We start from the raw sequence: 13386 nt of genomic DNA, 5'->3' as shown, positions 1-13386 counted from the left end.
TTACATCTAAATATTCAACAACGACGCTAATTAAGTCTACTAGTCCACCTTCCATTCTTGAGTAACGAGTAACACAAATAAAACATCAAATTTACAAGTTGTATGAACATTCGTTAGTTAACTGTAAACCATTGCTATTATGAATACTCAATTTAACCCGTCGACTACTGAATTCTTTCATTCCCGTAGGCGCAATACAAGGACCCCCCAGTTCCAGTAGACACTGGGTTAATTGTAATTACTATCTTTATATGTTTAGATGATATCATTGTGACGTACAAGACCTCACCAATTGAAGAGACCGTCATGTATCGAGCTGCTATACCAATGACGGGATCTTGGGAGCAAGGATTATTCCTCGTCGGACGAATAAGAATGCCATTCCAGGTACAGCTTTTGTCCTCTTTCGTTTGACTGTCCCTTTTGGCTTACTTCGAATCATCGGATCTTCGCGTCTGGTCGGGTGGTCGCATTACACAACCTTTCTTGAAACAAAATGCGTAGACTTTCTATAGGGTTTTCACAAAGTGTCAGGTAATTGGACCAGACCATTTGTAGACGACTGAGGTTTATTTCACAAACATTACCCCTCGACATTTCGTGAGTAAAAGGACATGTTTGAACAAAAGGTCGGGGAACGCGACGGCCCAACCCGACGAGATGACCTGATAATTCGGAGTAAGCCGTTTTTTGTTGTACAGTTGAGATTCATCAATATTATTTTTTTTCAGAAACATTAATGATAATAACGATAATAGTGGAGCCTTGAATTGCATTCATTTAGGGCAAAGCGCATGACCACTCCTACAGTACTCCTTTTTGTATTATCCCGGCTTCATGCAGCACTGCTGCCAATACAGCGCCCTAGCATTTTAAGGAATTAATTCCTGCTGGGTACCCATTTACCTCACCTGGGTGGAGTGTGGCAAATAAAGATTAATGTCTAGCCAAAAGCCAAAGTGGTGCAGCAGGGATTCAAACCCCGTTCTCAGTCCGGAGATTTATCCACAACACCCGTACATTATGAAGCGTCACAGTCTGATAACTTCCACCGTACGTTGACAAGGACACCCCTCAAGGATGTTTGACGATGGATATCTCCATGTCTATTCAGGAGAAACACCTCCTCTTTAACATTACACCTGTTACCCTCAGGCAATTGCCGCATGTCAAAGTTCATAGAAAGTGCTAACGTCATATATGCTCATCGTCCACGTTATTGGTTCCAAACAACAGAGCCTGCGCTTGAGGTTCACCGCGAAATCATTCAAGCAACGGACAGGAACAGGGCAATTTCAGTGTTTGGGGCGAGTGTGGTGATCACGACACCATAGTTTAGAACAAGCAAACTTTAATTGGCCAGTATGATTTCACACTTCGATACAGTCCTGTCCACTAAGCTACAATTAAAATATATCAAAAATAATATCGCTAGTGATATTCGTTTGTCTCGCAATGCATAGTCAACAAGGGATCTAAACGATCACAACGTTTCGTGCGCCGCTGCAACGATTCATCAGGTGATAAAATCTAATGTAAGCAAGTGTGTTTTATATCTCTAGCGGTATTATTTTTTAATACTACATCCGCAATGAGCAATATATTAAACATTAAAGGTACAATATCTTTTATTTTTCAGATGAATTTCCTTGGTGTGCGTGACCGGAATGCCGATGGGGGCGTCATAGCCGTCAGTGACATTCATATGTCTATCTGCATGTTCCCAGACATACAGACTTCATGCCAGGACGAGCAGTTTGCATGCTCTAACAGAGCTTGCATCAACATGCAGGGGGTCTGCGACTTTAGAGATGATTGTGGGGACTACTCGGACGAGTTGCAGTGTGGTAAGTTGAGCGATTTTTTTTGTTGAAAATTCTGTTTGATTGTGGCGAGTTTCAATATGGTAAGTCGAACAATGTTTAGAGTATGAAATGTTGTGGGTGCGTGTGGTGATTACTCAGATAAGCTTGAGTGTGGTTAGTTGAGGTTTCTATGTAAGATATTTTTGATAGTCTATTATGTGATAGAAATACGACCGCATACGAAATTTGTAGATCATTGATTGTTTGTTACCATTATTATTATTAATCTTGACGTAATTAAGTATTGTGAAACGCATCATTTATTCCCATGCTCACTGTCTCCCAGGAGTTTGGAATAGGGAAAGGGTCGACCTAAGTTTGGTAACCATAAAACATATATATATATTTATATTGTGTTACCATCATGTTGTATATATATTTAAATTTTGTTTTCTTCCTTTTATTTGAAAAGAAAAGGGGAACAAAATTGTATAAATTATTGCGAGTAATATAATTTATTCTCATCCCTGTATTATATTTCAGGTGAGACATGCAGTAGTATGTTAGTTTGTGTCACTCCTGGTTATGGTTATCTTCACTCTTACACTCAATTATCTATGTTATACTATAACTTCGAAATTTGTTATCCAATGTACAAACATTGAGAATGATCTGTTTGAATTTGAATTTATTCATGATTGCAGTTTCATTGTTGTGAATTAGGATTATTTCTACATTTTTCCCGTATTAACCGACAGACCCAGACGCATATCCAGGGCGATGTGACTTTGAGTCCAGCATGTGCTCCTACACGAACATCCCTGCTGACTACACGTGGGTGCGAACATCCGGGGCACTCACCCAGGGAGCGCCTTACGCTCCTACCCGTGACCACACGTCCAACGACAGAGGGGGCTATTACATGCTTGCTGATGCCATGGGAACGAGGCAGGGGGATGTTGCTCGGATAGCATCACCAGTGTTCCGTCCTACTGGAACTACATCTACCTGCATGGTCAGTACAAACTGCTCAAGCATTCTTTTATTTGCTGAAAAGTTATAGAGGATAATTGAAGTTTGAAATGAATTTATGTTTATTTCACTCATCATAAAAACATCATAACAAATATATAAAATACAAAAAATATCGTACAAGTTAAGGAGAAAAAAATCATAATATAATACAACAACAACATGTCATATGGATGTGGAGACAGCTAGAAAAGCCATAAACTTTATTGGAGCTACCAACGAAAAAGTAAAACAGTTGCTTAGAAAGGTTATTAATAACAAACCAAAAACTAATGCCTAAATAAAGGGGGAATGACAAAAACGAAAACAAAACCTGACCGTGTACAGAATCAATCTTTATTTATTGGATTATTTTATTTGATGCGTTAAATAAGAAATCAATGGGTCAGAGTTGTCTAAAGTGAAAAATGTATAGTGACGTGAAAAAAATACATGTACATAACGTCTGTTTGGAACCAGAAGGTCATTAACCCACATGATTTAACGCAGAGTTAACGACCTTCCGGCTCTGATTTAAAGATGACGTTGAGTTCTGGTCATGCGATTGCATTGTGAAAGAAAGGTGTGGAATCGACCAGAAAAGGTTGATCATCTAGCATATAAGAATTTGTGTGTATTGCAAGGTTCTGGAATATCAAAATGATAAGAAATTTGGCCAAGTCTTGGTAAAGTTACAAACACTGTACACAGAAAGATGTATATGGGACTACAGGAACACGTGGCATAAAAATCCTACCCCGGAGTTTTATGATGTTACATGATATATTTAGAATATGAAGGCATTTGAAGAGCCATGCTTTTCAGGGAACATGTCTTATCTGATGTACTTGCATAATAAGAATGATAACGCTCACAAATTATTTTTCACCTCTTCCCAGAACTCAACCTTCTCTTTAACACATGATATGAGTGTATAATGCTGTCTGTGTAATTTGCAGATTCGCATGGCAATCTTTGCACATGGACCCGATGCAGGCATACTGACCATATACACCAGGACCTCCATAGGTGGCCCACTCACAATCCTCAGGAGCTTTACTAACTTTGACGGGGACAGCTTTGGGTGGTACTTTGGTGATTACATAACTGTTCAGGACGCCTACCAGGTACAGAGATGCCAAGTTGCCAACTGTTCTGTTTTTGCCGTATTTGTTCCGTTATTTTGCTATGTATACGGCAGTACTTTTTTGTATGTTTTTGTATGTTTATCTTTTTATTTTTTAAAATGACATTTGTCTTAATATCCGATCATGGGCTTTGTTTCGTATGTGTATTATGCAATTTGTCTTCAATTGATGCCCCAAACTGCGCATGTCGCTATCTGATCCGGGTATCTGATCAAAAATACTCTTTTTTCCTCTAAGAATACCTTTTTTGTTGTTGAAGGGTGGTATCTCTGCAGATAGGAACCCAGGGAACCATTTGCCAGAGGAGAGGCAAAGAGAACAACAAAAGATTTTAAAGGAACTTTATCTGTGGTAAATTTTGTGTATACCTACGATACATTTCTAAAGCCTATGGGTAATAAAGAACTCATCAGTCAGCTGGTCCATGTAAAGTGCCAAAATTAGGAAGGTGACGAAAAATTACCATTTTCTTGATACCAACTCTAGGTGATCATTGAGGCAGCTACAGGCAGTGGACCTGACGGAGCAATCGCCATTGACGACATCAGTTTCTCAAACTGTGACCTTTCAGATGATCCTCTTCCTGTGGGTACCACAGATCCTCCACCTACCACTCTGGCCCCCTGTCCTGTAGCTTCTGATTACCAATGCGGTGATGGACAGTGCATACCACAGGATCAGGTCTGTGACTTCATCACACAATGCGTCAGCGGAAGGGACGAACGAAACTGCGGTATGATAATATTATAATATTCCGCTTTCATATCGCTTAAATACACCAACGCTGTCTCTAAGAGCTTAACAGATATATTACTACCCCCGGTCATCGGATTCAGACTTGCCCGCGCACAATGTATGCACATTCTTCCCTCCCTGGGGAGCATTCCAGCCAGGCGTTATTTTACAAATGCCTACCATGCTGATCATAATACATTAACTTTGGCATCCTACCATGTACCTATTTAATACCTGGGTGGAGAGTGGCAAATGTCGTCTTGCCAAAGGACGTATAGTGTCGGGCTTGGATTTGAACCCTATATATACCTAGTGATCTGCAAATGGGTTACTTATACACTAGTCCACAACCAAGGGTCTCTCTAAGGCTTCTATGTTGATTTTGGGGAAGGATAGTAATCTCTCAATACCTTCACAAACATCTCAATCAATTATAAAAATGTGTATCGCTGCAATTAATTGTATGTTATCATCCCGTTTATCGATCTGTAACATGTTCTTTATGGTAAGTTGCCTATTGTAAAAACTATTGTAAATTAGGATTAAATGAAGGAGGCATGGGCAGCGTTTTACGAAACTTTGTTTCTTTCTTTAACAGGTGCTTGTGAGTTTGATGACAAAGGAATGTGTGGGTCTCAAGTGTTAGGATGGACGCCTACAGAAGCGGTTTCTGATACCGCGAATCTCCCTACAGACCACAACAACAACCCATCAGGTACAACATCAATAGAATTCTTTTATTAGAGGTGGTCTTTGAGAGGTCTTGCAATGTATCGCAGTTCACCCATGTCAGAGACATGACAGATATTTCCATTTAAAGTGACTTGGTAACATTGTCGAAGGTTGATGAAAAAAAAATCGTAATTTGTGTATGAAATGTTCTAACCCTCTAACATGCAAACAGATATTTATGATTTTCTTCGAAGTCATCACTGTGCGACTTCCACTTACAGTAAATTCTCCTAACCATTTTTGAATTTTCCCAATCGTTTTTTCATGAAAACACTTAAATGGCTGGAATGGTATATAAAGTCCATTCATTGCTTTGTGACGATTTACGTTCACCTAAAATGTAATTAAATTGTAATAATATAGTTGGGAGAACTAATGAATCGATTAGATCAGTTTCCACCAATTTTCATCATTAATAATGGTCTGTTTTCATTCAAACTTTGAGATTATCTTTATAATTGTTTTTCTAGCATTGAATTCACTACCTTAGCACAATTTTCTCTCATCTGAACAATATTACCAAGTGCCTTTAATGTGTTTTGGGGCTAAATTGATCACATTATGCCTTGAATTGGCAACAAAAATATTTTTCTTTTACTGCTACTTAGTTGAAATAAAATGTATTAAATCTATGGGAATGAGATAATCCAGTACTCAACAGGTTAATAAACATATTAAAAATCAGGTTTGCCTTGTATTGCAAGTATAACCATGCATGCACCTATAAGTATAGTCAAACCTTTCTATAAAGGCCACCTGACTATAGTGGCCATGCAAATTGTCTCCCACGAGAAAGAAATATGTGTTGTTCAACTTTTACATTAGAAAGGCCACCTGTCTTCAGTGGCCACTTCTGAAGTTTCCCCTAAGTGACCTTAATAGACAGGTTGGACTTTACTTTGAAACATAGAATTCTGCCATTACTAAATATCTAGATGAAAGTAATTATTTGCATAACATTCATGAAGAGTGTTTCACAAAGGCTAAGATCAAATTTAAGTTGGACTTAACTATGGCAGGCTGTTTATGCAACTGTAACTGTTTGCTCTCACCATTTACAGGCATTGGTCTCTGCAAGTGACGTACAAACCATGGTTGCAAATTTACATAATTTACATATTTTGATAATGCAATTATTGAAAGAAAATATTATCTAAAGATCATAATCGAGAGACCAATGATGAGAGCAACCAGTGGCATGTATGGTCTGCCATATTTAAGTCTAATTTACTTTGATCTTAGTCTTTGTATAACATCCCCTGGTCTCATTCTTTTCTACCTCAGTGCCCGGGTTCTATCTGGAAGGTTACTTGGGGATTAATATCCTCACCACCCCTCCTGTGGGACCAACTGGTCCTCTCTGTCAGGTCCAGTTCTATTACGTAATGAGTAGCGGGTCCAGCGATCTAGAACTGCGTGTCCAAGTGACGAACGGCCAACAGCTCTTTGTGGTGAAAGGAAGCGAGACACCAGGAACATGGGAGCTTGGAGTGGCCTTCGTAGGGATGTTCGAGGAAAAGATTCAGGTAGACCTACCAATAAGTTGTTCAATCGACATGTGGCATTTGTGCCAGTACTTTCAGATTATGACGCACTTATTATGCCATCTATTGAGTTACAATTTTTGTGAATGAGATATTGCTGCAAAGGAAATTAAGATTCCCAAAGGTTAGACGAAATGCATTGTTATTGTCAATAATGAATTCTGCATTTGTTTGGAGGCTGGATTGTGTTTTGATGGAATAACAATGCATTTTGCACCATTTCACGTTTGATTTGGCTCCATATCCAGGTTTACTGCACAGTCCATGATAACATAATCGTTATAAATGGGGCATCACTGTATAGGGGGATAAAAAGGCTTTACAATGATACCAAAGTCATGTATAATAATATAATAAAAATAATACTCAGTTTTTAGATAGCGCTTATTACAATCACTAAGCGCTTCCTAACTTTGAGATTATAACCCCGGCTTTAGCTGTGCTGACATTACGGCGCTCTAGCATTTCAAAGAATTAATTCCTGCCATGTACCCATTTACATCACCTGGGTTGAGTGTGGCAAATGTAGATCAATGTCTTGCCATCGGACATCAGTGCCGCGATGGGTCTCGAACCGCGGACCTTGTGATCGACAGTCCGGCGACTTAACCACTCGACTACATCACCTCTAGTAGCAAAAGAAATATCAATGCTCCAATCCTGAATTGCAGAATATTTGTTAAGGAGTGTATCCTTGTTACTTGCAGCTAACTATTGACCACACCTACTTGGACATTGATAACATTCCTGCCTACACCATAGCCTTGGATGGCATTAGTTACCTCAATTGTCTTGGTGACTCCTCAGTTTCTCCAGGTATACGTCATTTAAATTTCATTTCATTTCAATTATTTCATTTATTTCATTCTGCATAAAAAACATAAACATACAAACATGACACATTTCGTATACAGATAAGAGATCGATTACAAGAAAAAAAAAAAAGGGAAGGAGCAAACACAACTTTATGGGAATATGGGGTTAACAAAAAGGGCAATTAGCCTTATGAACCCCAACCCATTAAAAAGTTTACACTGTATTGATTGGGAAAAAAAAGGAAAAGAAAAGCAGAGAAAACCTGAACATCAATACAAAAGAAAAAATAGGGGGAGGAGAAGGGAAGGGGAGGGGAAATACATTACAAAGTGTATTTACTATAAAACGTAACATCGTTTAATTTGAGATTGAATACAATGATAAAAGATGGGATTCATACAATGTATTGTCCATTCAGAAATTGTGTGTTTCATCATCATCATCATTCGATAAAGTCACTATTTTCTCTCTAACGAAGGGTTACTGACTTTCGTGCCATGATGATAGTCGATCCCTGGCCCTCCTTTACTTCTTCTTGTCTCAAGCCTTCTCATTATTCCGACTAACCTTATGGCGTTCTTTCTTGAACATATCTTCCCATGGACTCTTCGGTCTTCCTTTCCCTTTTATGCTATCCACATTCCATGTTCTGTCCACAGGTTCATCATCTTCCCTTCTTAACATTTGGCACATCCGTTTCAATCCACTTCTCATTACCACTTCCACCACAAATACATGTCGTCTTGATATCAAATTTTATTGAACTTATTTTCCATTCAGAAATTTGGGTTACACTCATATATATTTTACAAATGAATTTACCAATTAAAATAATCATAAGTAGTAACAATATCGATCAACAAATAAAGATGAAAATAGAATCATATAATTAAGCGGGTAAGATACAGTTTGTCAATAATCTGTGTCCAACTTGAAGCCCGTATTGCATTTTGGCTACTTCAGAGCTTAATTTATCCTAATCTGTATTTTCATTTTCTGTATATCGAGGGGTCAGTGACACAAAGACGTTACTCCATTTGGAGAAAAAGTGGTTTATGTGTCACTGAGCACTTGGGCCTTAAGGAGTTAAGTCTATGTTTCACTAGCCATTGACTTCAATGGGATTTTGGGTGGAGTTAAGTCTTTGTGTTTCCTGGAATGCCCACATTTGTATGAACATTCATATATCAAATACTAATTTTGGCAAAAATGAAGTTACGCCTTTGTGTCACTGAACCCTGGTTATATTGTTCCAGATGAAACTGTCAAAGGAATAAAATAATTCGTTGTTACCACTCATTCAGATATAAGTTGTACGTTTGAAGATGGTCTCTGCGGATACATCCAAGGCTTGAGTCCAGATGAGGACGACTTTGATTGGATAAGAACAAAAGGAGAAACGTCATCAGACTCGACTGGACCTAGATTCGATCATACCACAGGGTCAGGTACGTGAATAATAATCTGTATCTGTTTTTAATTATTTCGCGTCGCCTGCACCACGGAGGCGAAAAGCAATTCGAATCACTGTATCCCTATAGGGTCTCTCCTACAGATATACCTGATTTGGCGTTTAACAAAAATACAAAAGAAAGACGCTTGTGTAATGCACTAATAGTCTACTAGATAATGAAGACATCTTTATTGTCCAAATTTTTGAAAAAGAAATCGTTCTTTCGTCAGGGAAGATGAAATTGTCCATACATATTGGTTCATGTCCACTTAATATTGGTGTTTTAGGAACACAAACAGACAATTGTTGAATGCATTATTGTAACGTTTTTCGAAACAAATCTCGTTTCTTCAGCAGGGAGGTTACCCCAAAATTGTCTTTGTTTGTAAATTAGCCGTGGTTGTTTGCTTCTCTGTTACATGACTGCAGGCTACTACATGTACATCGAGGCTGACGGACCAGAAGATGGAAAGAAAGCCATTCTCAAATCCCACCCACAGCGAGCAACCAGCGGAGAGGGCGTCTGTCTTACCTGGTATTATCATATGTACGGGCCTGACGTTGACAAGTTCAATGTTTACCTTCAGCAAGATGATCAGAACATGCCGATCTTTAAGCGCCAAGGAACACAAGGAAACCAGTGGATGTATGAACAATGGACCGTTAGCTCGACAACCTCCTGGGCGGTTAGTATAAATCAGTATCATTAAAGCCCCACTGCACTACTTATAGCTTTCTGCGCCCTCTATATAGGAAACAATGCCTAATCGGTGCCTGTTGGTCCCCATGGTCCCCCTTTTCTTATGTTTATTGGGAGCTGATTTGATGAGATAACCACCTGCCAGTGACCTTGCAGGGAGGTCTTATCCCCTCTGGCAAAACTTGCAGAGACGAGCTTTAAAAGAAAAATAATATTTGATAGTTTTCCTGTACACCACGCAAGTTACTCAAGGGCTTCTTTTTACTAGTAACATTCCACACATGGGTAGAGAGTGGCAAATGCAGAGTAATGTCTTGCCAAATGATATTTGGCACTCAAGCCTAGACTTTAGCATCTCTAGGTGTTTGATCCTTGTGTCTACGACACCTCTGTTAGTAATATCACTTTTTTTGGTGCAAGCAAGATATTTATATATCTGTATGTATGCAAGAAATCTGTCGCGTCTGATGTCAGTGAAACGTGGTAACGCACAAAATACCCACAAAATCATCTCTCAGATCTTCAATTTAGAGGCTCTCATTACTTTAACCTTTCTCTTTCGACGACATTCAGGTTGTCTTTGAAGCCTACAAGGGACTAGGAAACGCAGGCGACATTGCTATTGATGACGTCATCGTAACTGATGGGGCTTGTTCCTTACAACGTAAGTCATCAAGGCAAAGATTCAAATATCAGACCATTTTATGTCGGTAAATCAGTTGAATTTTAAAGCACTTTGGGTAAATTCATATCTCTGTAAACACCTCCCATATCATGATAATGCAAATGCATCTTGGATAGTTCTTATATTCATCATGCTACACGAAGCTGGTCAAGGCAATCCAAAATGTCCTCACCTTTAACAATGCAAACAGTTTCAGTGCTTGCAGCATTCAAGGAATCCCTCATTATCAGGTGATTTTTGCTCTCGAGGTATGGAAAACATCCAACCGTCATATCATCACGAACATGTTCAATTGTATCTAGTTTTAAGGAAACAGAGTTATACCATGGACCTCCTAGTAGGTCCATAATTATACATTTTGCTCATGTCTTGCTAAAGGAAACTTTTCTAACCTTTGACCTTTTCTAGGAACATGTGATTTTGAGGTGGGTTTCTGTTCCTGGACTCAGGACTCCATGGATGATTTTGATTGGACGATCGGTAACAACGGATCCATGTTAGAAGGAACAGGACCTCCGTCAGACCACACCATGGGAACCGATCTAGGTAGGATTTATGATCGGACATTAATCATGAGTACTATAACATTTCACTATTATACAGTAGGCTTGCGGGTGCACCATTCGAGAGAGGGGGAGGATTGAGAGTCCTGAGGGTGTGTAATCCTGACAAGGACTGTTGGTGACTTCAAACAGTCTTTTTCAAGACTACACCAACAGTCCTCACATGGTGCACCCGCAAGCCTACTGTATATCTACATCCCCATGCAAGCCGATACTTACAAGCAGCATTTCACTATTACTATAGCATAATCGCTATTACATACGACTTGGGTTTATCAGTCTCAGGGTGACTGACAGATCATGACCCCAACAATATTATACCATACATGGAAATAAGTAGCAGGGCATACACCTCATGAAGGGAACATCAAGTTCATGTGGATCTATGATATTGCCAGTCAGTCTTGTTCTGGGTCTCCATCTGATCCTTTGCTCTTACCCTGGACTATCCTCTTTTCTCCCCCCCCCAAAAAAAAAAAATATCAAAGAAATAAGATTGAATTACCACAACAAGAATATGTGAAGCAATGTCAAGCTTTTGTTAATGATATTCGTTCAATCTACTGACAAGAGGTATGTATGCAGTGACCTGCTGATAATACGATCAAGTTGAATCTGTCAAGACCTATATTGTGATATATATATATTGCTGTTCATTTTATCAATTACATATTATGATAAGGATTGAGATTTGTTCAACTTTTTACAATGCTCAGTATTATGGATCTGGAAAAGTTTACTACGTGAAATATGCCTAATTTATGTAATCATTTACAAATGGATACTTTATTTCCCTCCAAAATGCACATATCCAGCAGATCCTTTATGTAAAGAAAAGGAAGTGCTCCTAAAGCATCCTGAAAAGCAGAACATGCAGCGTTTTACATGTTTGAGTTTGAGCTTGAGTTTTATTTTAAAAAATAAAAATAAGAAGTAAAACATAACATATCAAGCATGAATACATAACATGTAACAATATAACACAAGATAAATAACATCACACATTAATAATATACACATTGTTTTACAAAGTATGTTATAAACAAAAGAAACTAAAGATTATGTGTACACTTTTGATGTTAAAGGGGTACAAGAAGTTAGCACAAATGCTAGTCGAGTCTGGTTTCCTCTAATATTGTAGTGATTTCTAGGAGAGAACTGAACATATAAAAGATTGCAAGACAAATAAAAACTGATTTCCTAGCAAAGTTGCTTAGCCTATGTGGTGGAAAGGAGACCGCATTCCATTCATAACTCAAACGAGTTTGTTCATCACTCCATGCTTTTCCAGGGATGTTTGCCTATGTGAACACAGCCAAGCCTCCCAGAGCATACGGGGAGGTGGCCCAGCTCTACAGCCCTGTCTATCCTGCAGCAGTCAGTGAGTGCCTCACGTTCTGGTTCCATCTCTATGGAGGTGCCATAGGAGAGCTAGAGGTTCACATCTATGACACCGTGTCTAAAGCATCAACATCTATCTGGAAGGAAACAAGTAAGTTGCAAATTGTTGAAAAATTGCAATCTTTCGCAACCGGCGACGCGGCCTTCTACAACGCTAATCTTTGTGGGGGTCGCACTCAAAGCGAAAATTTCCGCATAGCGTCCAAAACCTATGATGGTATTCAGCCGTATTAGCATGAGGAGTCGAGCTAGTACGGGGTGGCGAGCTCATTTAAATACCCGTAGTCAGCACTTGCTTCCCCATGCGAAAAACAAAAAATCGCTAGTATCAGTTATGGGGGTGTTTCACAATTAAAAACTAAGATCGACTTTAAGTTGGACTTAACTATCGCGGGACGTTCATGCCACTATTTAATCTCACCATTATGATCGTTAGATAATATTTTTTTCTTCAATAATGAACTATCAAAAATGTAAATTCTGTAGATTTGTGACCATGATTTTTAAATCCCTTGAGAGACCCATGCAAGTAAATGGTGAGTAAAAAGTGGCATGGACAGCCTACAATAGTTAAGTCCAACTTAAAGTCGATATTAGTCTTTGTGAAACACCCCCTGGAATAGAATGTTCGTTATGTTTAAACAAAAACGTATAATTAATGTTTTGATATCAGTATAGTTAATGTTGTGATTTAAGTATAATTTACTTTTTTTCTTCTATGTAATCAATAAGATTTTGTGCTTTTTATGTAAGTATTATTCAATTAATAAATGATGGAGAAAACAATTTATGA

General features: G+C 38.6%; 2 protein-coding genes across 2 annotated transcripts in view; both read left to right on the top strand.

The window, feature by feature from the left end:
• The window catches only part of LOC105442250 (MAM and LDL-receptor class A domain-containing protein 2-like), a 33856-nt gene extending 27344 nt beyond the window's left edge, over positions 1-6512 (top strand). Inside the window, exons 24-30 of the mRNA XM_011674175.2 lie at positions 260-387; positions 1640-1847; positions 2564-2820; positions 3776-3943; positions 4451-4697; positions 5298-5414; positions 6493-6512. Coding sequence (XP_011672477.2) covers positions 260-387; positions 1640-1847; positions 2564-2820; positions 3776-3943; positions 4451-4697; positions 5298-5414; positions 6493-6512 — 1145 coding nt within the window. The remainder of the gene's footprint in view (positions 1-259; positions 388-1639; positions 1848-2563; positions 2821-3775; positions 3944-4450; positions 4698-5297; positions 5415-6492) is intronic.
• Positions 6513-7950: 1438 nt separating this feature from the next.
• Positions 7951-13126, top strand: LOC105442251 (MAM and LDL-receptor class A domain-containing protein 1-like). The gene is made up of 7 exons (XM_030994048.1): positions 7951-7955; positions 9103-9239; positions 9674-9930; positions 10518-10608; positions 11038-11175; positions 12484-12684; positions 13113-13126. Exons 1-7 carry the CDS (start codon positions 7951-7953, stop codon positions 13124-13126), a joined length of 843 nt encoding a protein of 280 aa, XP_030849908.1.
• The last annotated feature ends 260 nt before the right edge of the window (positions 13127-13386 follow it).

This window comes from Strongylocentrotus purpuratus, unplaced genomic scaffold, assembly GCF_000002235.5.
Source record: "Strongylocentrotus purpuratus isolate Spur 01 unplaced genomic scaffold, Spur_5.0 spur5_scaffold_20, whole genome shotgun sequence".
Taxonomy (NCBI): domain Eukaryota; kingdom Metazoa; phylum Echinodermata; class Echinoidea; order Camarodonta; family Strongylocentrotidae; genus Strongylocentrotus; species Strongylocentrotus purpuratus.
The sequence above is the reverse complement of the archived record's forward strand: the minus strand, read 5'-3'. Positions and strand labels throughout refer to the sequence as shown.